Source organism: Bufo gargarizans, chromosome 4, assembly GCF_014858855.1.
Source record: "Bufo gargarizans isolate SCDJY-AF-19 chromosome 4, ASM1485885v1, whole genome shotgun sequence".
Classification (NCBI taxonomy): Eukaryota; Metazoa; Chordata; class Amphibia; order Anura; family Bufonidae; genus Bufo; species Bufo gargarizans.
Window position 1 is genome coordinate 245,014,165 of NC_058083.1, and position 13,485 is coordinate 245,027,649.

Consider the following 13,485-nt stretch of genomic DNA (forward strand, 5'->3'; position numbering starts at 1 on the left):
CAAGCAAACGAGGTGTAGAACAGCATGACACTGCCATGCCCTGCATATGTGGTATGCTGGAGGGACACTGTGAATTATCCCTGCAGATGAGACTGAGGACATGGTAGACGATAAGGGAGGCAGAGGCGGACCAACGACGTGAGAATGTCAAGGCAGAAGCGCCATCACCTGGCTAAGTTACTGGTGTGGCTGTGCAGGAACCACATTCACCCAGTGGGCCGTAAAGGACATGTATTGTCCCTGACCATAGTTACAGCTCCACACGTCAGCACTGCTGTGCACTTTGGCAGACACCGACAGGCTCAAGGACTGGCCCACCTTCTCTTCTACATACTTGTGCAGGGCTGCCTTTTTGGCAAAGAAATGACGGCTTGGGACTCTCCACCTCGGCTCGGCACAAGCCATCAGTTCTCAGAAAGGTGCAGAGTCCACCACATGGAAAGGGAGGGACTGCAGCACCAGCAACTTGGCCAGGAAGACATTCAGCTTCTGCGCCATTGGATGAGTGCACGCATACTTTTTTCTCTTGGCAGTGGATTTGGTGATCGATTGCTGACGGAATGACTGACGAGGAGATGGTGGTGGAGCCTTGACTGCCTGAAATTGGGTGCGTGCCACTGGGTGATGCAGCGGTTGCTGCAGCAGGCTGGACCACAACATCGGAGCCACCGTTCTCCCAGGCCACTTTATGGTGACACTGCATATGTTGACGCAAGGCTATGGTGCCAACATTGACACCCTGGCCACATTTCACCTTCTGCTGACAGAGTCTACAAATGACCATGTTCACCTCCTTCAGCAGCTTAACAAAATTCTGCCACACCACTGAGTAGGTAATTTTACCCCCAACACTCTGCACTGACTGACTACTACTGCCGCTGCTTCCGTGAACCCCTACACCACTACTTTCCGGGCAGGTAGGCTCCTGCAAAGCAGGTGGTCTACCCTGGGCACATTTGGCTCCCGACCTCCCACTGCTGCCACCTTGCTGACTTCCAGCCACGCTAGCGACTTGCTGGCTCTGCCGCTGCCTCACGGGCAAGCTGCCACCCTCTTCTCCCGATGATGATGAAGCCCCTAATTCACCCGGCTCCCAAACGTGATCAGCTACTTCATCATCAACGGTCTCTGGGTCAGGAGCCTGACCGCTCGCAACACCAGCTCCCATGCCACTCTCCTCATCTGTACTTGCCCACCTACCGGAGGAAGCGGTGGATATCTCCTCCACATCTTGTCTGGCCAATAACAGCTGACTGTCCTCTAGTAGCTCGTCCTCTGTATACAGGTGAAACTTGAAAAATTAGAATATCGTGCAAAAGTTCATTTATTTCAGTAATGCAACTTAAAAGGAGTTGTATTGATGCAACTTAAAATTTGAATATTTTGAAAAGGTTCAATATTCTAGGCTCAAAGTGTCACACTCTAGTGGGCTAATTAATCCATACCCCCTTAGCAAAGGGTACCAGAGATTGTGACTTTGGGGTTTTCATAAGCTGTAAGCCATAATCATCCAAATTATAATAAATAAAGGCTTGAAATATCTCGCTTTGCATGTAATGAGTCTCATATATTAGTTTCACCTTTTAAGTTGCATTGCTGAAATAAATGAACTTTGCACGATATTCAAATTTTTCGAGTTTCACCTGTATATAGTGGAGCTGAGCCCACTGCACATAATACTTCTCTGGCTGAGGGGAACAGAAAAGGACAAAGGCAGTCTGACAAACCCACCGACTCTTGGCTGGGGTGTCTGATGTCACTTGGGACAAAGTGGATGACAGAGTCAACCATTCAAGAACCGTTGGGTTGATAGTCAAGACATGACCTCTCGCTGCAACTCCTGCTGCCACGCCCCCTTACTCTGCTGCAATTTGTGCCTGCGTAAAAATTATATAACAAAAACAAAGACACTCTGCGGTCTTACTAACCCTCATACTGGTGTAAAATTGAGAGATTAGCCAACATATCCTGCTTGGAGGACATGTCTAAGCCCGAACACCACGCCAAGGTTTCTCACGTAGCTCAGGACCTAACGCCAAACCTACCTGGGTGGGTATGGGCAATACCAGGAGCCAGTGGGCTAATTACAGGAGCACAAGGTCCAACTCACAGCAATCTCCCAGTAACCTCCAGCATATGACCATCCATACAATGGGAGGAGGTAGAGAGCTCTGAGCTCCACCCAAGACTGGCTGATATAGCCCAGGCCTCACATGTGCACCAGAATGGGAGATTGCTGTGTCGGACCTTGCTCGTAATAAACCCTGTTAATGGCTGTATCAAACAGCACTTGCACCCAATAACAAAAAAGGTATGCTGGAATTACAGAGCAGTATAATGTCAATTCTGGATCCTATTAACCAGGTTGTAAACTCCCCTACTGAACCTTGTTCTGCTTCAATGATTCCTCCCTTTACCTGAACTACTATACAGCAAAATAAAAGTTTTTAAGTCTTTTCTACCACTGTCCCTAGCGCCTGTTGACGTCTCTCCCTGCAGTAAGTACACTGGAAAATAGCAAGCTATTTATAGGGCTTTGACATCACAGGGCTGGCTGCTGATTGGCTGCATGCATTGCATTGTGGGTTATCCCTCATTCCCAGAGTTCCTTGCTCCATGTCCTAACATGTGCAGCAGCCATTTTAGCGATTTGTTACCACGAAGCGTGAGGAAATTCGGATTCGAATCGAGTTTTTTCTGAAATTCAAATCGAATTCCACTTTGTCAACTGCGATTCACTCATCTCTAATGCCTTCATATGGAGCTTTTCTTATCAGGAGTAGTCAGAATATTAAGTTTTATTCAGTAAAATTCTCCACTTGCAAGTGCCCAGGGTGAGGCTTCACTCTGAAGTGCTCTCTGCATTGAGCTGCTTTACAGCCCCCACCCCATAGTGCCTACTGTAGCATCCAACCAGGAGACCACTACAGTTGTCACACAGAGCAGGGGAGGGGCTATGAGCAGCTTAATGTAGACAACACTTCATACTGATGTTCCACCTCCAGTGCACTTGAGTAGCAGAATCTGTCAAAATAAATCTTTATATTCTCACTACTCCTGACAAGAAAACTTGTATTGCTCTGCTCAGTCCCTACCTACTGCGAAAAATAGTTTAGCATTGTCAAAACCGCTGGCAGACTCCATTTAAGGATGTGGTCACTTTTACAATGGATAGCATTTGGACTGAACATTGACCCAGGTTTTATCCCATGATGAATGTAAATAATGAAAATCAGACTTCATATAGAACATGACTATTTCTCTCTAACAAAGCTAGGCCTACCCCCTCAACATCATCATTCTTTAAGAACGGTCATTTTGTCATAAAACATTTTTCTCATTAGATATAACACACTTTAGAGCTTTTCCTATGACATGTATCCACTTCAACCCCAGGTTGTGGGGAAAAAAATTGCATGTGACGATCGCACCAGACCATTGTGCGAATGTAACTTGTGAGTGTGCTTTTTTGTGAACAAAATTCCATTCTCTGAATGGCATAGGGACATATTAGAAGATGTCTAGTATTAGTGGGTGTCAGAGTACAACCACTATTAGAGGCAACATCTTCATACTGTCTTGTCCCATTAGTTTCCATGGCCCTCTGCTCAACCATAGACTGTGATGGTTGCCTCTTTGTGAAGATAGAGCCAAGAGTGGATGATGGGATCACTTCTAGTATTTAGTGGAGGCCTCGGCTCCCAGACCCTACTAATACTATCTTTTACAATGGTTGTATATAATAAGGTGCCCATTCACTTTTGGGTCATAGTAGGATAACAGGCTGAACTGGATGGACAAATGTCTTTTTTCGGCCTTATATACTATGTTACTATGTTACTATTCATTATGTAATTTCAGCCATCTACTGGCTCAACATTTAATCTTATAGAAATGGAAAAACATTAACACAGTTTGTTGATAACACATAGGACATGCCAATCTCATAATCTGCCGGCTGTCGTAATTGTTTTGTTTTTTGCAAATACTGTGTGAAGTTTCTCTGCATGGATGGTGCATCTTTAATAAACTGTAATAATACTACGTAATGAGATCTAACACATTTCCTGAGAGTGCCATGCTTAGTAATCTGATCCTCTATTTCCCCTCACTCCTAGTAAGCTTTGTAGTAATAAGCAGAAGCTCTTCAGGATATACAGCTCTCGGAACCTTAGGTATTCAGCATCCTGTCTCCTCATATGACATCTGAGAATGCCAGCTGATAGAAGGTGCATGACGGGCGACTTCTTCCTGTGCTTTGTACTCTCTAATCTGTCTTTGCCTAATCTCTCTCCTTTCCTTGGCCTTAATTTTGGATTTTGTGGAACTCTCAATCTGCTTGCAACGTTCTCTGCTGCTTGCTGCCTGTGATGCTGTATTGTATGCTGGCAGTTTGTTCTTGCCACTTCCCAGACATGATGTTGTCTTAAAAATAGAATTTGATATGAGAATGAATAACTGAACATGCAGGCTTGTCTAAATGAAATCGCCCTTGTGTTCCTCATAATGAAACACAACACCCCTTCATATTAGTAGCTAAAACAGATACTGAACAGATGGGATAATTAAAAATGACTGGTGTCAATAAAAAGGGATTAAAACCAGGATAGACCTGTTACATTATGCTAAACGGCAGTCAGTGCTATGCCGCTAGGCTTGTGCTTCATTAGATTGTGTGGATTGTATATGCAATATGCGCATTTTGTTTTTTGACAGACCACATAAAATGTCTACAATTTGGAGGATAATATTAACAGGGAATGTAATTTGTAAGATTTTGTTCCTGGACGCAGGAAAGCCCATAGGTATTGTGGAGGAGATTACCATGTCCCCCATTTGAATGGAGTGTCAGTTCACTGAGGCTCCATTCCATTAAATTTTATGGGACTTCCAAAGATACCCGAGTACAGTGCTCAGCTACCCCCAGCAGTCCTATATAATCAAATAGAGTGGCAACAGGCATGTGTGACCACTGATCCATTCAGTTTTTTGAATTGATGGGGATCCCAGTGATCAAACCCCCACCAATCAGACACTTATGCAAACTGTGAACACATAAATATTTAATAAATTATTGATTGCCAATGATATTACTTTGACTTTAGTGGCAAGCTTTAGTATTTTAAAGGGTTTCCCAAGATTCTTATATTGATGACCTATCCTCAATATCAGATTGTTGGGGGTCCAACACCATCAGCTGTTTGAAGAGGCCATGGTGCTCTGGCGAGTGCCGCTGCCTCTTCCTAGAAACAATCCCACCCCCATATACGCTGTTTGAAAAGGCCACTGAGTACCACGCAGTTTACCAAGCATGGTGCCATCCATTGGATAGAGGCTGTGCTTGGTATTGCAGCTCATCCCCATTCACTTGAATAGGACTGAGCTGAGCCTGGGCAACGTGACTAAAGAACATAAATTCATTGGCCTAGGAAGAGAACACCGGAGTGCTGTCTTGGCACTGGCATAGAAAACCCCAAGCTCACTTAGTTCTTATCACATCACCCCAGTTCAGTGGAGATTCTGCTGCATGTACAGTTGAAACCAGAAGTTTACATACATATATAAAAATACACATATGCATGTTTTTCTCAATATCTGACATGAAATTAGAATAAACGTTTACTATTTTTGGTCAATTAGGATTACCATAATTATTATTATTTGCCAAATGCCAGAATAATGAGAGAGCGCGAGAGAGAATGAATTTTTATTACTTTTTGCAAAGTCAAAAGTTTACATACATTTCATTAATATTTGGTACCATTACCCTTAAACTGTATGACTTGGGTCAAACTTTTTGGATATCCTTCCACAAGCTTCTCACAATAGTTGGTTTGAATTTGGGCCCATTTCTCCTGACAAAACTGGTGTAACTGAGCCATGTTTGTTGGTTGCCTTGCTCGCACCTGCCTTTTCAGCTGTGACCATAAATTTTCAATAGGATTGAGATCAAGGCTTTGTAATGGCCACACTAAAATATTGACTTTGTTATCCTTAACAGATTAAGGACCCAGGACGAGAATGCTCGTTCTAAAGGGCCGGTACTTGGTGCCCCAGGACAAGCATTCTCGTCCTGCAGTCCCTCCTCCCCCCCACGTGCGGTGCCCAGCTGCATCCATTAGCATTGGTAATAACGCTGATGCCGGTGGATTAACACCTCATATGCCGCGGTCAGCGCTAACCATGGCCACGGCATATGGGAGGGTTGCGCTCCCTCACCCCATCCATCAGGTCCCTGCGCTTCTGTGGCAGGGACTTGATGGTTGCCATGGAAGCCCCAAGCCATTCCAAGGCTTGGAGTCTGGCATGTACAGATGCCTAAGAGGCCCAGCCCCCAGGCTGGGTCTCCTAGGCAACTGTTAGCATCTTACAGTGTAAGACACTAACAGTTCAATACAGCACAATACAGATGTATTGTGCTGCAATGAAACAGGGATCAGACCCTGTAATGTTGAAGTCCCAGAGTGGGACAAATAATAAAGTGAAAAAAAAAGTAAAAATAAATAAATAGTTTTACCCCAAAAAGTTTTAAGTAAAAAAAAAAGCGTCCTTTTCCCAAAATAAAGTCGAAAAAATCAAATAAAAACTATGCTAAAAAAAGCAATTTTTTTGTTACCTTACATTACTAAAAGTGCAACACTAAGCGATCAAAAAGGCGTATGCCCCCCAAAAAGTACTAATCTAATCGTCACCTCATGAACACTGTAAAAAAAAAAAAAGTGTCAAAGGCTATTTTTTGGCACCTTACATCACAAAAAGTGTAATAGCAAGCGATCAAAAAGACATATACACCCCAAAATAGTGCCAATCAAACCTGCAAAAATTGAGCCCCAGTCTAAGACAATCACCCATAAAATAAAAAAAATGTCTCTCAGACTAAAAAAAACATGATTTTTTTTGTTTCAAAAGTGATATTATTGTGTACAACTTAAATAAATAAAAACAATGATACATATTAGGTATCGCCACATCCGTAACAACCTGCTCTATGAAAATATCACATGACCTAACCCCTCAGATGAACACTGTAAAAAAATCAAATAAGTGTCAAAAGCCATTTTTTCTCACCTTATATCACAAAAAGTTTAACTCAAAAAGTCTTATGCACCCAAAAATAGTGTCAATAAAACCGTCATCTCATCCTGCAAAAAATGATACCCTACCTAAGACAATCGGCCAAAAAAAAAAAAAAAATATGGCTGTTAGACTATGGAGACACTAAAACATGATTTTTTGTTTCAAAAATTATATTATTGTATAAAACTTAAAAAATTAAAATAAATGATACATATTAGGTATCGCCGCATCCGTAACAACCTGCTCTATAAAAATATCACATGACGTAACCCCTCTGGTGAACACCATAACATTTTTTTCATAAAGACTATCTCAAAAGCCATTTTCTCACCTTATATCACAAAAAGTTTAATAGCAAGCAATCAACAGAATCATATGCACCCCAAAATATTGCCAATAAAACCGTCATCTCATTCTGCAAATAATACTACCCTACCTAAGAAAATCAGCCAAAAAAAAAAAAAAACTATGGCTCTAAGACTATGGAGACACTAAAACATTTTTTTTGTTTTAAAAATGCTCTTATTGTGTAAAACTTAAATAAATGAAAATAAGTAGACATATTAGGTATTTCCGTGTAACAACCTGCTATATAAAAATACCACATGACCTAACCCCCCGGGTGAACACCGTAAAAAATAATAATAATAAAAATGGTGTCAAAAAAGGTTTATTATATAAAACTAAAACAAACAACCCAAAAACTTTCATTGCTATTTGCTATTGTCTCGTCCGTAACAACCTGCTCTATAAAAATACCACATGATCTAACCTGTTAGATGAACATTGTAAATAACTAAAAATAAAAACAGTGCCAAAACAGCTATTTTTGTTACCTTGCCTCACAAAAAGTGTAATATAGTGCAACCAAAAATCATATGTACCTGAAAATAGGACCAACAAAACTGCCACCTTATCCCGTAGTTTCCAAAATGGGATAATTTTTGGGGAGTTTCTACTCTAGGGGTGCATCAGGTTGTCATCAAATGTGACACAGCAGCTTAAAATTATTCCAGTGAAATCTGCCTTCCAAAAACCATATGGCGTTCATTTCCTTCTGCGCCCTGCCGTGTGGCCGTACAGCAGGTTACAGCTACATATATGGTGTTTCTGTAAACTACATAATCATGGTAATAAATATTAAGTATTGGCTGTTAACCCTTGCTTTGTTACTTAAAAAAATTGATTAAAATGGAAAATCTGCCAAAAAAGTAAAACTCAGAAATTTCATCTCCATTTTCCATTAATTCTTGTGGATCACCTAAAGGGTTTACAAAGTTTGTAAAATCAGTTTTGAATACCTTGAGATATGTAGTTTCTAAAATGGGGTCACTTTTTTGGAGTTTCTACTCCAGGGGTGCATCAGGGGGTCTTCAAATGTGACACGGCAGCTTAAAATAATTCCAGTGAAATCTGCCTTGAAAAACCATATGGCATTAATTCCGTTCTGTGCCCTGCCGCGTGGCCGTACAGCAGTTTTACGACCACATATGGGGTGTTTCTGTAAACTACAGAATCAGGGTTTTAAATATTGAGTAGTGTTTGGCTGGTAACCCTTGCTTTGTTACTGGAAAAAAAATGGATTAAAATGGAAAATCTGCCAAAATAAGTGAAATGCTGAAATTTCATCTCCATTTTCCATTAATTCTTGTGGATCACCTAAAGGGTTAACAAAGTTTATAAAATCAGTTTTGAATAACTTGAGTGGTGTTGTTTCTTAAATTGGGTAGAACTGGTCCTTAAAAAGTGGATTTTGGAAGTTTTCTTAAATATTTCAAGATTTTCTTCTAAACTTCTAAGCCTTTTAACGTCCCCAAAAATAAAATAGCATTCACAAAATGATCCAAACATGAAGTTGACATATGGGGAATGTAAAGTAATAACTCTTTTTGGAGTTATTACTATCTATTATAAAAGTTGAGAAGCTGAAATTTGGAAATTTGAAACTTTAAAATTTGTGGGAAATTTTTTTATTTTTTATAAATAAAATAGAAATTTTTGGCCTCAATTTTACCGCTATCATGAAGTACAATATGTGACGTGAAAACAGTCTCAGAATGGCCTGGATAAGTAAAAGTGTTTTAAAGTTATTACCACATAAAGTAACACGTCAGATTTCCAAAAAATGGTCTGGTCCTTAAGGTGAAAAATGACAAGGAAAAATGACAAGGTCCTTAATGGATTGTCTCATCATGGACAATGAGTGCATATCAGCAGGATGTGCCCCCATTGTCTTATAGGTGCGTGTCCCACCGCTGGGACCCGCACCTATATTGAGAACGGAGCCCCGCAAGTGAAGGAGGGTGCACTGAGCATGCACAGCCACCCTCCATTCATTTTCTATGGGGCCGGAGTAATCAGCCGAGTGCTGGCTCAGCTATTTCCGTCGGCCCATAGAAATTAATGTGAGCGCGGTACACTCCCATTCATTTCTATGGGGAGCCGGCTTGGTGGTGGCCGAACCGGAGCCCTCCAGCCACCACCTTGCTGGGTTCCATTCTCGATATAGGTGTGGGCTGTGGGATCCGCACCTATAAGACAATGGGGGCATATTGCTAGGATGATGAGACAACCTCTTTAAGCCACTTTGTAACCAGTTTGGCAGTATGCTTCGGGTCATTGTCCATTTGGAAGACCCATTTCCGCCCAAGCTTTAGCTTCCTGGCTGATGACTTGAGATGTTGCTTCAGTATTTCACATAATCTTCCTTCCTCATGATGCCATCTATTTTATGAAGGGCACCAGTCCCTCCTGTACCAAAACAACCCCACAACATGATGCTGCCACCCCCATGTTTCACAGTTGGGATGGTGTTCTTAGGCTTCCAAGCTTCTCCCTTTTTCCTCCAAATGTAACGATGAACGCCAAAAAGTTCAATTTTAGTTTTGTCAGACCACAGGACATGTCTCCAAAAATGTAGGTCTTTGTTCCTGTGTGCATTTGAAAACATTAATCAGTTTTTTTTATGTTTCTTTTGGAGTAATGGCTTCTTCCTGGCAGAGTAGCCTTTCAGCCCATGTCGGTACAGTACTCGTTTTACTGTAGATATTGACACAATCTTACAAGCTTCCCCCATCATCATCAAGGTTTTTTGCTTTTGTTCTTGGGTTGATATGCACATGTCGGAACAAACCACGTTCATCTCTGGGACACAGAACCCGTCTCCTTACTGAGGGTATGATGGCTGGACATTTCCATCTTGCTTGTACTTGCGTAAAATTGTTTGTACAGATGAACAAGGCACCTTCAGGTATCTTGAAATCGCACCCAAGGTTGAGCCAGACTTGTGCAAGTCCACAATTCTCCTCCTGTTATCTTGGCTGATTTCTTTAGACTTTCCCATGATGCTACTCAAAGAAGCAGTGTGTTTCAGGTGTGCATTTAAATACATACACAGGTGTCTCTAATTAACTCAGATGTTGCCAACAAAACAGAAGCTTCCAAACACATGACACCATCATATGGGCAGTCCAGCATTGTTTAAAGGCATAGTAATCAAGTGTATGTAAACTTTTCACATTGCAGAAAGTAATAAAAATGCCTTAAAATATTATCTCTCATTATTCTGGCATTTGGCAAATAATAATAATTTTGGTAATCCTAAATGACCAAAAACGGGAAAGGTTTATTCTGATTTCATGTCAGATATTGAGAAAAACATGCTAATTTTCTTGTTATATAGTGTATGTAAATGTGAATGCTATCAGCACAAGCGCAGAAGAGGCTGCGTCTGGGGCAGTGGTCACATAGTTAAATTATGCGACTGCCACCAGCTTGATTGCCATGGACACAGCAGCCACAGTTTACAGATGGAATCCATAGGCAGCAGGGGGCACATAAATGGGGAACTGTGGTAGGAAATGAGAAGACTTTGGGTTTCCTATGCTAGTGCCCAAATGTTTATGTCATTTAAAGATTCTTTAATAAAGTGGTCAACTCATTTAACTTTCAGATATACTTTCCAAAGCATACAAAGTAAGAAATCTCCTGTTCAACTAGGCACATCCAGCCTAGTAAATTGATTCAGACCAATTCTACATTTCTCTCCTAGCTTCTCTTCTTGTTTGTTCTGTTTCCCACTTTTATAGTCTTTCTTCTTTAGATTTTTTTCTTGTCTTTGCTGGTTTTCTGCTTTCTGTTCCTTAGATAACTTTATAGTAAAATTCTAAATAAAGTATAGAATGCTTAAAGGGCTGCCAAACCTACAGTTGAGAGTATACAAAGTAAGATTATAAGGAGAATTGATAATATTACACCAAACAACAGACATTCCCATACCTAATGCATAAATTAATGCAACTTGAAATGGCACAGTTTTGTGGCTCCATAGACTACATATCAGTCTGCAGAAAAGGATGCCTTCTACGTCTGCTTAACATTTTGACAATAATTTTCAAATAGCTTCCATTATTGCATTATTTTTACTGAATAATACTAAGGCCAGTAATAGCTTCAGTTTTTACTAGCCCTAATTCCATGTAATGTTGTATTAATGAGTTAATATAATCAGACTGATACTTAATACAGAATAGCATGCAGTTACATTTCAAAATGTAAGTATGCATTTTACCAAGTATTTTACTTCTTATACTCAAGTTGCAAACAAAATGTGAATCGTTTTTACATCTATATATAAAGAAAAGAATTTCCACTCTGTGTATTCTCAAATTCTAGAAGTATTTACACTAATTGCAAAAAATAAACAGGTTGTAAAAAAAAAATTATTATTGAAAATGGCAAGGAAGATAACAAAAAACAAAGAAGCTCCACTTTCATTTCAACACAGAAATAGAATTTCCGCTAATCCTCTGTGCCTGTGATGTGCTTGAAGGGGCTGTCTGTCTGGATCAGCCCACTGTTCCTTTATCTTTAATATAGAGACCGAGGAGAGGGCTTGCTCAGCGAATAAACTGAGATAGACAGCCCCTTCAAGCATATAACCAACACATGGAGAGAGGTTCTAAAATCAGGACAGCGGTTCACATTTAAAAAAGTATAATAGTAAGTTTTATAAATTTTATGTTTAAAAACATCTTTCTTGCCAGACAACCTCTTTAATGACCGTTACAGAAATGATGATGACTTACTGCATGAATTAAAGTGTCACTGAACTTTAAAAATGTTTTTGATATGTCATAGCAACTTATCAAAGGTGTTGATTGATGAGGGTCTGAGTGCTGAAACCTCCACTGATCGCTGGAATGAGGGAAGGTAAGTGCTCACATAGAGTCCTCTCTCTCATTAGGCCCCTCTCACACAAGCGAGTTTACCGCGCGGGTGCAATGCATGATGTGAACGCATAGCACCCGCACTGAATCCTGACCTATTCATTTCAATGGGTTTGTGTACATGTGTACATCAGTTCTGCGTTGCGTGAAAAACACAGCAAGTGCGGGTGCGATGCGTTTTTCACTGATGGTTGCTAGGAGATGTTGTTTGTAATTCCGTTTTTTATCAAGAGATTGAAAAACGCACAAAAACGCATTGCACTCGTGCGGAAAAAAATGAACAACTGAACGCAATTGCAGACAAAACTAAGGCCTCTTTCACATGGGCGTCATGTTTTTTGCCCGGATAAGAGGCGGGTGCGTTGCGGGAAAATGCGCGTTTTTTCCGCGCGAGTGCAAAACATTGTCATGCGTTTTGCACTCGCGTGAGAAAAATCACGCATGTTTGGTACCCAGACCCGAACTTCTTCACAGAAGTTCGGGCTTGGGATTGATGTTCTGAAGATTGTATTATTTTCCCTTATAACATGGTTATAAGGGAAAATAATAGCATTCTGAATACAGAATGCTTAGTACAATAGCGCTGGAAGGGTTAAAAATAATAAAAAAGTTAACTCACCTTCTCCTCTTGTTAGCGTAGATCCCGGTCTGTTCTTTAGCTGTGGACTGAATGACCTGAGGTGACGTCAGATCACATGCTCCAATCACATGGTCCATCACCGTGGTGATGGAGCATGTGATCTGACGTCATCAAAGGTCCTTCAGCCACAGCTAAAGAACAGACCGGTCTCTACGCGAACAAGAGGAGAAGGTGAGTTAACTTTTTTATTATTTTTAACCCTTCCAGCACTATTATACTAAGCATTCTGTATTCAGAATGCTATTATTTTCCCTTATAACCATGTTATAAGGGAAAATAATACAGTGAATAGACTGTCACCTAGAACCCATGCGTGAAAATCGCACCGCATCCGCACTTGCTTGCGGATGCATGCGATTTTCACGCAACCCCATTCATTTCTATAGGGCCTGCATTACGTGAAAAACGCACAAAGAGGAGCATGCTGCGATTTTCACGCAACGCATAAGTGATGCGTGAAAATCACCGCTCGTGTGCACAGCCCCATAGAAATGAATGGGTCAGGATTCAGTGCGGGTGCAATGCGTTCACCGCACGCAT

At 40.9% G+C, this 13,485-nt stretch overlaps 1 protein-coding gene across 5 annotated transcripts in view; it reads left to right on the forward strand.

Annotated features, from left to right (window-relative positions):
• The window catches only part of KCNQ5 (potassium voltage-gated channel subfamily Q member 5), a 661,517-nt gene that overhangs the window by 574,548 nt on the left and 73,484 nt on the right, over nt 1–13,485 (forward strand). For 3 of the 5 annotated variants that reach the window (XM_044291364.1, XM_044291368.1, XM_044291369.1), the window contains exon 10: nt 4,119–4,175. The exons of the other annotated variants lie outside the window; for them this stretch is intronic. In XM_044291364.1, the coding sequence (XP_044147299.1) occupies nt 4,119–4,175 (57 nt within the window). The remainder of the gene's footprint in view (nt 1–4,118; nt 4,176–13,485) is intronic. 5 annotated transcript variants of the gene reach the window in all.